Source organism: Pelodiscus sinensis, chromosome 25, assembly GCF_049634645.1.
Source record: "Pelodiscus sinensis isolate JC-2024 chromosome 25, ASM4963464v1, whole genome shotgun sequence".
NCBI classification, from domain to species: domain Eukaryota; kingdom Metazoa; phylum Chordata; order Testudines; family Trionychidae; genus Pelodiscus; species Pelodiscus sinensis.
In genome coordinates this window covers 2,699,581-2,711,860 of record NC_134735.1, presented here as the reverse complement: position 1 = coordinate 2,711,860, position 12,280 = coordinate 2,699,581, and the positions used below count along the sequence as shown (strand labels likewise).

The 12,280-nt window shown below is 53.9% G+C and overlaps 1 protein-coding gene across 1 annotated transcript in view; it reads left to right on the top strand.

Annotated features, from left to right (window-relative positions):
- The first annotated feature begins 3,431 nt into the window (after positions 1-3,431).
- Positions 3,432-12,280, top strand: part of LOC102461383 (bone morphogenetic protein 8B) — a 43,290-nt gene continuing 34,441 nt past the window's right edge. The window contains exon 1 of the mRNA XM_075908734.1: positions 3,432-4,627. Coding sequence (XP_075764849.1) covers positions 4,228-4,627 — 400 coding nt within the window. The 5' untranslated portion in view covers positions 3,432-4,227. The remainder of the gene's footprint in view (positions 4,628-12,280) is intronic.

Here is a 12,280-nt window from a genome sequence, read left to right as displayed (position 1 = left end):
TCTTCTAAGAGCCCACTAAGCAGAGGCTGGCCACGCTGCTAGACAATATTGACCTCCCGTGGTCCTGCAAATTCTCTGCTTCGGCACCAGTCAGGTCCCCAGGGTTCCACCTGTCCCATCTACTGTCCCATGCAACGGTGGGTTCCTCTCTGGCACAATACGTCAGGGTGAGCAGCTGTTCAAGATTCAGGCTAATGGGAGCTGTAGAAAGGAAAAGCTTGGAGGGAATTGGCCGGCAGCATGGAGCACATCGAATCCTAGGGCTGGAAGAGACCTCAGGAGCCATCGAGTCCAGCCCCTGCCCAAAGCAGGACCAATTCCAACTCAACCATCCAAACCAGGGCTTTGTCAAGCCGGGACTTTAAACCTCTAGGGAGGGAGATTCCACCCCCTCCCCAGGTCTGGAATCCCTACGGTTCCATACCTGACTCAGCCCAGCCCTGCTCCGGTGTCAGAGCTGCATGTGGGCGTTCGGTGGGCGATCGATGTGTGAGCGTAACACGCCTGCCATTGCCAGAGGTCCACCCGGCCCATACGGCTGCATGTGACCAGCGGAAAGAGTGCAATTTCTATCCTGCTTTAGGATATATTGGATAAATCACTCTACCCCAAGCTGGGCAAAGTCAGTACTAGCCCTAGAGGGACCAGGCAGTAAAAATCTAGATCTGGTTGGCTTGGAAAAACAACCCTCCCCCCTTCCTATCACATTCCCCCTTCCTGCATCTGCACTGCAGGGAGAAAACATGTAAGGGGCGTGTGAGGCTGCTCCATACCTGGGAATGAACTAACGCCGGGAATCAACCGGTCCCTAGAAACCCAAACTCCACCCCTAACCCCAATTTCCACCTGGCAGGAGCTCGGTGAACACAACTCCAAACTCGTCACGGCTGTTAACCCTGAAGTGACTTCCTGCATCGCCCCTCCAAGCTTTCCACTTTGTGTAATTCCTGCTTTCCCAAGGCTCTGGCTTGTTTCCTGAGCAGGCTGGCATCATTTCAGCTCCAGCTACGCTGTAGCCTTCTTCCGGAAAAGCTTATGCAAATGAAGCCCAGTGTGGCATATCACCACACTTCATTTGTATAATTAATTAGCAGCTGCTTTTGTGCAAAAAGGAGCCATGTAGACGGCTGCTTTTTGTGCAAACACCCCTCTTGTGCAAGAGCCGTTCCTCACTTTTTCAGAAAGAACTGCTCTTGCACGAGGGGTTGTTGCACAAAAAGGAGCCGTCTACACAGCTTCTTTTTGCGCAAAAGCGGCTGCTCATTAATCATGCAAATGAAGCGCAGCGATATTCCATGCCGTGCTTCATTTGCCTAAGCTTTTCCAGAAGAAGGCTACAGTGTAGCCGTAGCCGAATTCCTTTCCTCCAAGTCTTCCTTTCCTCCCTCTTCTACCGAATCTCCCACAACAGTCCTGCGGGATTTCCATGGATTTAGAGGGTAAGGAGAAGGGCCGTGCTTCTCAGAACGTCTCTCGGATGCTGCTGTCACAAAAGTGCTCAGGCACCAGGTCCCTTCCCCAACCTTGTCTCCAGCAGTGAATGCTGCCTTTAATGCCTGACAGGCGCATTTGGTTCCTATTGTCCAATCTTATCCCAAGGGCTGTCAGGGCTAGAGAGTTGTTCTAGACCAGTGTGTCTCTACCAGTGGTCCAAGTACCCTTAGGGGTACCTGAGAGAAGTCTGGAGGGTCCATCAACACAACTGAAATTTGGAGAAAACTGAATTTTTGTTGTAAGTTTTACAGCCCTTTATTATTTTTCTCCTTTTTACACTAAAAAAGTCATCACCTGCTTGGCTACGATTAAGCTGTTGAAACACGTGTTGCAATGGTAGGGAAAAAAATGGTGTGTCTGAAAACTGTAGGTACTGGGGGTACTTACCTTTTTCTTTTAATGGGGTACTTTATAAAAAAAAGGTTGAGAAACACTGTTCTAGATGAAGATAGGGTGTAAATGTCACGTGCAGAAGTTAATTCTGCTTTTGGCGCTGTCTCCTCAGCAGGAAGTTGAAGAACGTTCTCCCTTCGACTTTGTGAAATGAGGGTTACAGGAATGGGAGTAAGAAGTTGTCCACCTCGACATTATTTTGAAATAACGGCTTGCTGTGTAGACACACTGTTTGGAATAACACTGCTGTGTAGACAAACCCTTAGGCTCTGTCTACACTAGTGGCTTCTTGCCCGAATAATATGCAAATGAGGCTAAGCATGGAATATCGCCGAGCCTCATTTGCATACCTAATGAGCCACCATTTTTTTCAGAAGAGGCTCTTGTGCGAGAAGGAGTGTCTACACGGCCCCTTCTCGCGCAAGAAAAACCCTCTTGTGCAATGCCGTTACACCTATTACTTTTCAGGAAGAACGGCATCGTGCAAGAGGGTTTTTCTTGCACGAGAAGGGGGAGTGTAGACGCTCCTTGTGCAAGAGCCTCTTCTGAAAAACATGGTGGCTCATTAGGTATGCAAATGAGGCTCGGCGATATTCCATGCTTAGCCTCATTTGCATATTATTCGGGCAAGAAGCCGCGAGTGTAGACATAGCCCTGGAGCCTAACAAAAATATACAGGATCATGAGCTTTTGTGGACAAGCTGCACTTCGTCAGATGAGTTGGAGTGGAAATAACAGACACCAAGATATATATGACAGCAAAAGAAGTACCGGTCATTTGTAGGACCCCTGTTAATGAAGTGGGCCGGAAATGTCCCATTCATAGCTTTTGATGTGAAAACTTGGATGTCCAAGGTAGGGGAAATTGTCTTTGTAGTGGGTTAACCAGGAATTTTCCCTATGACAACCACCTGGTAGAACTGAAAAGCATTGCTTATAGTTTAATAATCTTATCTACGCCTTCTCTCCCTCTTTTTAGCACTACATTATATATAGATATAGGTAAATAACTTTTCTGTTCTTAGGTTGCTGTCTTGCACTAATAAATAACATATTTTGAGTCAACCCCAAATTCCAAAAGTTTTTAAAACTTTCAGCAAACTTGTCTCCCCCCCCCCCCCGAATTATTTCCGGGGGGGGGCGACTTCCTGACATCATAAACTTCAGTGTTTCAAAGTAGTTCTGAGGTTTTAAATAAAACAAGAATATTTTATACCAAAACCCATTTTGAATTAAAAGAAGTTTTTTCGCTTTCGAACGGGCGCAATAAACGATGTGGCAGGTTTTTTGAGGGGGAAGCGACTGGCAGGAAGGTGATCTAAAGCCCCATTGCTGTAAGCACAGAGCGGTGGAAAAGGCCTAAGGCTAGTGACCTGCTAGCCCGCTGGCCGGGTGCCCGTGGCCTGGGTGCAGTAGCCCGTGGCTGTGAGGCGAATACACCGATTCACACGGGTCCGGTGGACAGCACCTGCCTGTGCCTTGCGGCTGCCTCTACCCGCAGAGCCAGGAGAGGGCAGCGGCGGTTCCCAACCAACCCAGCCCAACTTCTCCCCGAGTCCAGGAAAGTCCCCCCGCGCGGGGTCTGCCATCCGGGGAGCGGAGCGGAGAAATCTGGGGCCCAAACGGGCTTTTTCAGTCATTCCCGCGGGGCTGCTGCCTAAGTGGGAGGCGGGGGAAGCCGGGTCCCCGAGCACGGCCCCGACGGCTCGCTGGGAACCCCGCTTTCCGCCTGCTGGGCCCAGCTCAGCCCCGGCTGCGCCCGCAGAACCGCCGGCCTCTGCGCCCCTTCTCCAGCGAGTGGAGCGCGCAAGAGCCGGCACCAGGGAGGGCAGAGCCGGAGCGCAGCCCGGCGGGGGGGCTATGGAGGGGGCGCTGCGAGGCGCTAGTTAGCTGGGTCTTTCCAGTGCCCCAGGCACGCTCCTGCCCAGCGCTTTGGCGAGCTGCGCGGATGCGCAGCGCTTTGCTCCTCTCCCCGAGCGCTCCGCCGCAGGTCGCCCGGCCGGGGCCCCAGCAGCCCACGGGGGCAGGGCGAGGCGGACTTTGCGGGACAGACACGTGCCCCGGGGCCTGGCGAGGGCTAGAGCGCACACCCAGCCGCGGCTCCGCGCTTAAAGCCCAGGGCGGTGGGGGGGTCGGGCCAGCCCCGCGTCCCGAGCCTGGCGCGGAGAGCCCGAGCCCGAGCCCGCAACTGCTCCGGGTTTCCACGTCCCGTACCTGGCGCTCGCCTGCCGAGTTCCCCGCCCCCGTGCCCAGGCGCGCCGGCCGATGGGCGGCTGGTGAGGCGGAGCGCAGCCCGTGCGCCCCCGGGAGCGCAGCGCAGGGGCCCGGCCGGCCGAGGCGATGCGGCTGCTCGGCGGGGCCCTGCTCTGGCTCCTGGGTCTCCTGTCCGAGCTGGGCAGCAGCAGCTTCCTCCGGAGCCATCTCCACGGCTCCAGCTTCCTGCAGCGCCGGCTGAGCGGCCGGGAGAAGCGGGAGATGCAGCGGGAGATCCTGTCCATCCTGGGGCTGCCGGGCAGACCCCGGCCCAAGGCCTCTGCCGGGGGGAAGCTGCCCTCCTCCGCCCCGCTCTTCATGCTGGACCTTTACCACGCCATGGCCCGGGAGGAGGAGGAGGACGATCCGGGCGTGGGCTGGGCCCGGGGGGTCTCCCGGCCGGTGCTGACCAGTCTGAGCGTCCAGACGCCTCCCTTGGGAAGGGTCATCAACGGGGCGGACACGGTGATGAGCTTCGTCAACGTGGGTAAGTGGCGAGAGGAGGCCCCGGTTTGCTCGGGGGACTGTCCCCTCTCCCCTGGGGCCACCAGGAGGGGCCTTGGAGTGGGCCTCTTTCTGGGCCAGGCACCACTCCACAGACCCAGAGGGGCCCGAGCAGCCCGTCTCCAGCTGTATCCAGAGCTGGGCACAGCTGCCTCCTTCCCCCAGGCACTGCCCCTTTGACTCTGGGGTCAGGGCATAAAACACTCGGGGGCTGGAGAATCCCCCAGGCTGCTCCCACTACCTTGAAATTAGAGACCTGGCCTGGCCCATGGGCCTTGCTCTCTGCCCTCTTCCCCCAGCGTCTCACTTCCCTGGGTTTCACATGTTCAGTGATTCCCCTCCCCCTGGAATCATTAACAAGTCTTGGGGTCTCTGTGTTGGGCCTGGCTCCAGCCCTGGGTTTCGGGGCTTGGCCCCGGCTGCCGGTGAATTCCGTTCCCGCGAGCTACGCTAGACGCACTGGCTGCTTTTTTTCTGCGCTTCGGGTCTGGGGCAGGGATGTTACCCTGCGGGGGTCCAACCAATCGAGCGAGTGGTCGATAGAATTTGAGTCAACAGGCCGCCCAGCTCATGCCGGGAGCGGGACCAAACCCGCTGCGGCTCTGCAGTGTATAAGGTGGTAGGAGCTGGGCAGCCCCCCTGGCTCCTACCGCGTCTGTGAAGCCGCTGGATGTTTGTGAACTCAAAGATGATGTAATATGGAGATGTCAGATCTGTCCTCAGACCGTTGCCTGGGCTGTTGCCTGCTTCCCGTCTTACGTGACTATGCACGAACATATGGCCTAGTGCAAGGGTGGGCAAATACCAGCCCGTGATTTGCCAGGGTTCGCTCCTGGGAGGCCACCACCGCGATAGTTACCTGCACTCCACAGGTACAGGCACTTCCAGCGCCTGTTGGCTACAGCTCGTCATTCCTGGCCACCAGGAGCTGCAAACGCCTGTATCTGCGAAGGTGCAGGTAAATATAATAGCGGTGCACTAGGGCTAACCCTGGGGAACCATCCCCATTTTATTGCTCACCTTGGGCCTAGTGGCTGGAGCACTGGACTGGAAAGATGTGTCTTCCCTGCTCTTCACTGGCCAGCTGGGTGACCTTAGGCAAGTCACTGCCCGACTCTGTGCCTCAGTTTCCCCATCTGTGAAATGGGATCAGTGATTTCCAGGAAACTTGGAAATGGCAGCAGTGCTTAACGACTTCTTTGTTTCAGTGTTTGTGGAATGCCAGTGGGAAGGGGGTAGGGTTAGAAATTAAAATACAAAAGGAAGACAAGTTAAAAATTACTCAGAAAAGTTAGATGTCTGCAAGTCACCAGGGCCTGATGAAATGCATTCTAGACTACACAAGGGGCTGATAGAGGAGGTATCTGCGCCTTTAGCTATCTTTGAAAAGTCATGGAAGTCGGGAGAGATTCCAGAAGGCTGGAAAAGGGCAAACATAATGTCCATCGATAAACAGGGAAATAAGAACAATCCAGGAAACTACAGACCAGTCAGTTTAACTTCTGTGCCACGGAAGATAATGGAGGAAGTAATTAAGGAAATCATCTGCAAACATCTGGAAGAAATTAAGATGACAGGTAACAGCCAGCATAGATTTGTAAAGAACAAATCATGTCAAACTAATCTGCTAGGTTTCTTTGATAGGATAACAAGCCTAGTGGATAAGGGAGACATGGCGGGCAAGGTTTACCTAGACTTTAGTGAAGTATTTGATACAGTCTCGTATGACCTTACTAATAAATTAGGGAAAAAATCTAGATGGGGCTACTGTAAGATTGGTTGTTCAGCCAGTTATGTACCCTTCTCAGAGAGTAGTTATTAATGGTTCACAATCCTGCTGGAAGGGCATAACAAGTGGGGTTCCACAGGGGTCTGTTTTGGGACTGGTTCTGTTCAATGTCTTCATCAATGATTTAGATATTGGCATAGAGAGGACGCTTATAAAGTCTGCAGATGATGCCAAATGATTAGGGGGCTGGAGCATATGACTTATGAGGAGAGGCTGGGGGACTTGGGTCTGTTTAGTCTGCAGAAGCGAAGAGCGAGGGGGGATTTGAGAGCAGCCTTCAACTTCCTGAAGGGAGGTTCCAAAGAGGCTGGCGAGAGGCTGTTCTCAGTAGTGACAGATGGCAGAACAAGGAGCAATGGTCTCAAGTTGTGGTGGGAGAGGTCCAGGTTGGATATTAGGAAAAACTATTTCACTAGGAGGGTGGTGAAGCACTGGAATGGGTTATCTAGGGAAGTAGCGGAGTCTCCATCCCTAGAGGTGTTTAAGTCTCGGCTTGACAAAGCCCTGGCCAGGTTGATTTAGTTGGAATTGGTCCTGCCTGGAGCAGGGGGCTGGACTTGATAACCTTCTGAGGTCTCTTCCAGTTCTATGATTCTATGCCAAGCTGGAGGGGTTGCAAGTGTTTTGGAGGATAGGGTCAAAATTCAAAATGATCTGGACAAACTGGAGAAATGGTCTGAGGTAAATAGGATGAAGCTTAATAAGGACAAATGCAAAGTACAATCCATGTCTCACATACAGAATGGGAAGCGACTGTCTAGGAAGGAGTCCTGTAGAAAGGGAACTAGGGGTAGTAGTGGACCACAAGCTAAATAGGAACCAACAGTGTGACGCTGTTGCAAAAAAAGCAAACGTGATTCTGGGCTGCGTTAACAGGAGTGTTGTGAGCAAGACACGAGAAGTCATTCTTCCACTCTACTCTGCGCTGGTTAGGCCTCAGTTGGAGTATTGTGTCCAGTTCTGGGCACCACATTTCAGGAAAGATGTGGAGAAATTGGAGAAGGTCCAGAGAAGAGCAACAAAAAAGATTAAAGGTCTAGAGAACATGAGCTAGGAGGGAAGGCTGAAAGAATTGGGCTTATTTAGTTTAGAAAAGAGAAGACTGAGGGGGGACATGAGAGCGGCTTTCAAGTACCTAAAAGGTCTTTACAAGGAGGAGGGAGAAAAATTGTTCATCTTGGCCTCTGAGGACAGGACAAGAAGCAATGGGCTTAAACTGCAGCAAGGGAGGGTTAGGTCGGACATTAGGGAAAACTTCCTAATTGTCAGGGTGGTTAAACACTGGAATAAATTGCCCAGGGAGGTTGTGGAATCTCCATCACTGTCGATATTTAAGAGCAGTTTGGATAGACACCTGCCCATGAGGGCAGGGGACTGGCCTTGCTGATCTCTCGCTGTCCCTTCTAGTTCTAGTGTTCTATGATTCCATGATACTCCTTTTGTAAAGTGCTTTGAGCCCTTGTAATGAAAAGTTCCATCTAATACCTGACACAACCTGTTAGACGGTGGAACTCCTTGCCACAGTAAATCAGTGAACTTAACAAAACCAAACTGGACCTTTTATCTGAATAACGGAAAGATCCAGCGTTATTGTAATTAATTGAAACACGTTTTGTGGGAGAGGTATTAACCCTAATGTATCAGGACGTGAGCTCATCCTCTCACAGATCAAATCAGACGTAATGTGTGGGGAATATTGCCCCACATCGGACCACTGCCTTGGACCCTTCTCTGACTCAGTTGGCTTAGATGGATGTTGGGTCTGATCCAATCTGGCAATTCCTGTGGCCCTAAAACTTTATTCTCCGTGCCCCCTGGGAAACAAAACAATAACTTAGTAGATTTACTTGCCATGACACTGGTATGTGACCTACAGCTAATTGAAACTTACTAGAACCCCCGAAGTTACCTCTGGCCAGTTCCGGGACTACTGTGGGTCTGTCCCAGACGTGCAGGAGGTGAACGGTGACTGGGCGGCATCGCCAAAGCCAGCCCCAGGTAACCCGGCTAAACCTGCGAGGTGATGGGGTGACGTTGTTCCGACAGGGTTACCTGTTCGCCGTCCATAACACTGGCAGGGCTGCCACTGTTTGTGTTTAGGGTACGACAGTCATTTGGATCCATACGACTGCGGCTAGCGTGGGATGTTCTACAGGTTGAAGCTCTCTGTTGCTGGACCAGAGAGCCCCGGCATCTAGGAGCAAGCGCCGGCTGGGAATCCAGCAACAGAGGGGCTAGCAGCCTGGAGCCCAGCTGGAGTCAGCTTGAGGGCAGGGAGCCCAGCCAGGGCTGGCAGCGGAGCCTGATGGCTGGGGCTGAAAGTAGGGTCAGCGGCTGTCAGGGGAGCCCAGTTGGGAGGCTGGTGGCTCCCATGGAGGGCCCAGAAGCCGACAGCAGAGGAGCCAAAATTGGCCTCCCCAGGTGTCGCAAACTACCTGGATCGGGGCTGGCCTGGTCATGAGGGTGCCGGACCAGGGAGGGTGCCGGACCAGGGAGATCCAACCTGTGCATCCTTGTGACAACCGTACATTGTGTTACTTATGCACAGGGCCCTGCCAAATTCACAGCCGTGCCAAACGTGTCGTGAACCGTCTACTCTGGCCTTCTGCGGGCTTTTACCCTCAACCAAGTTTAGGGGGAGACCAGCCTTTCTCAACCGGGGGTCCTGGCCCCAGAGGGAGTTGCAGGGGATCACAAGGGTGTCTTAGGCAGTACTGCCACCCTTACCTCTGCGCTGCCTGCAGAGCTGGGCAGCTGGAGAGCAGGGCTGGGAATACTGGCCCGGTGCCCAGCTCTGCCGGCAGCAGTGCAGGAGCAAATGTGGCAACACCATCCCATCCCATCTTACTGCCGCGCTGCTGCTGGCAGTGGCTCTGCCTTCAGAGCCGGGCTCCCAGCCAGCAGCTGCTGCTCTCCAGCCGCCCAGCTCTGAAGGCAAGGCAGAAATAAGGATAGCAGTGCCACACCCCCTACAATAACCTGGCAACCCGCCCACCACCACCTCTCTTCTGTGGGTCAGGATCTCTGCAATTGCAACACCATGAAATATCCCAGCGACGTGTCTGAAATCATGACACTTACCCTTTGTAAAATCCTCGGACTGTGGAATTGACCTACATGGACCAGGAATTTGGTAGGGCCCTACTTATGCACGGCCACTATGCATTTAACCTCACATCCTGTGCTGCTCTGTGCACCAGACCTTCACCAGGGACAGAAACCTCCCTACTAAATTTAACTTCAACCTAAACCCCGCAGACCAAACCTCGCTACTAATTGAAACCTCACCCCTTTATTGTGGAGCTGCAAAGCGAGCTGGCTATTTATAGCTATTCTACCGTTAGCTCGCTGGCATCCTATCCACAGCTGTGGCTCTCGCAAAGCCTCTTTTGGAGACCCGGCCTTTCGGAGGTTGGTGGGTGCCTCTCTAGATGCTAACCCCTAGTTACAGAGCTGATTTGTGGTTGAGGGCTTTCGACGGTGGAGACCCTGTTTCAGTGTCCAAAGATACCATCATGGGCCCAGAAACGGAACAGCCTGCTAAGACAAAGTGGGGTGCGGGGAAGGAAGAAGAAGAAAGGAGAACCTTGCCTAGAAAATGCTTGTTTGGCACAAATTCAGGCGTAACCTTGTGCCTGATGGGGAAACTCCATTTACACTGGTTCCTTTCTCCTATGGTCTAAAGACCCGGCTATGAAGCTGCAACCCACACGTTTTTTCCACCTTAACACGTGGATGTGAAGGGCTGGAAATCCATCGAAGGTGGTGAATGCCTTCGAAAGCCACTGCCTCGGGAAAATGCCAGGTGTTAATTGTTAAATGGCACGAATTCATGACACAGACTGGCTTCTGTCAGACAGTTCAGCAAGCCCTGATCTGCAAAGTGGACCAGAAAAGGAGATGGAAACGGGGGAGGCGGGCATGTGTGGAGAATGAAAACGGAGTGTGTGCTATGAAGCAGCTGGAGAAAAGTGTAAATGGGGCTGCTCAAAGAATCCTCCTCTTGAAAAGTCCTCTCTGGTCCAGAACTCTCTGGTCCAGAAACATCCACCGTCTGGAATGATTGAAGTTGGCCGGATGTCCACTTTTCATGGGGGTGGCCAAGTTTCCCGCAGTCCCATAAAGTTTGTTTACAGCCCCCAGTTAGGGTTGCCAGATGGTCACCCGTTATTTTTTGGTGAAGCAAAAAAAAAAAAAAGGAACGCAGGATAAGCAGCGATCACATCCCCTCTTCCCAACTGGGAGGCGGGGTCGCAAATGCCACTGGGAGCCTGTGATTGCACAGAAGTCTGGAGGGGGCGGGGCTGCCCACGTCAGGCTTCCATCAAGTGCCCAGCTGGAAAAATCAGAGAATACTGGACACTGCACGTGTCCGATATTGTCTTTTTTTTTTTTTTTACCGGGCAGGGGGCTCAAATACCGGACTGACCGGTAGGATACCAGACACCTGGCAACCCTGCCCCCAGTCCTGGCTCCCAGCGTTCTGCACTGTATTTAACTCAAATTTACCCCACAATGTCCTCTAAGAGCTGTAGGGTGCACAGGTCTGCCCCTCGGGGCGCACGGTGCATGTGCGGGCCTGCCCCTGGTGTAGCTGGCACGCAACCCGGGGCCTGCCCCTGGGTCGCACGGAGCATGTGCTGCCCAGCCTGGCCTGCCTACCGCTGCTAGCGTGCAGCCCAGGGCAGGCCATGCCTGGCCGTGCAGGGCCCCACGGCCATGGGGGGAAGGGAGCTGGGGTGGCTGGCATTGTAGGAACCGGGCGTGCGGCTCCTGATGGCAGCTATAAGGAATGCCGTGCGCCCCTTACAGCTGCCATCAGGAGCCCCCCATCGGTTGGCGCCCCGGGCAGCTGCCTGGCTCGCCCGCCCCTTAGTCCAGCCCTCGTTCCTCATAAAAAAATGATTGTTCCTCGGTCTTAAAAAGTTTACAAAACGCTGGCTTAGACTGTGGGGCTCAAAGTTGCACAGTAACTGTCTGGCCTCGGAGACCTTGCAAAGGGGGAGGGTCCGCTCCAAGCCAGAATGTGACCCTGAAACTTTTAGCCCCTCCAGCCACCCCCAAGTCAGCTGAGCCAGACACTGAGAGTGCGGCGGATTTTTAGCGTAGACCCAGAGAGGAAAAAGTGATGGGACCTAACCACATGGAGGGCATGGAAGGATTGGCCCAGGCTAGGCAAGGATGCCAGAGCCTTTTGTGCCCTGAGCAGAGCTGGGTCACGCAGGATAGATTCGGATTTCTTCCAACCCGCGACAGCGGCTGTACCGTGTGGAAATGGACAGTGGCGATAAAACCGCCTAACTTCCAGCAGCAGTTGATCAGTAATTCCCCCTTATCCGAACCGACACCGAAATACAGGGCCAAATCTAGCCCTGCTCTGGCCCCAACTCCAATGTGTCGCCCGCGGGAGCTGCCTCGCGTACAGCGTGGGCACACGTGGGCAGGGAGAGCCACGGAACGGGAACGGCTGGCTGGCCGTGGAGCAGAACGTGCCGTTTCAGCTCTTCCAGCAGCAGGGCGGGGACACGCAACGACGTGGGGACGCGCCGTCGGGATTCAAAGGAAGACGCCGGCGTTGGCGCGTTCTTGCTGGGATCCAGTTGGGCTGGCGATGGGGCCTTCTGCCGCTATCCTCGTGAAATGCAGCTCTATGAATGACCTCCAAGGGGATGATGCCCAGCACCTCTCTCCCTGAAGACTAACGCCCCGAGTCCCCCGTGATGAGCCAACGGAGGCTCATGGCAGAGGGTCTGGGTACGGAGATCTCCTGGGCTGTACACAGACAAGACGAGTGAGGTTCTCTCTCCGACTGGCCCAGCTGCAGTTGGTAGACGAGCCGAGCGCTTG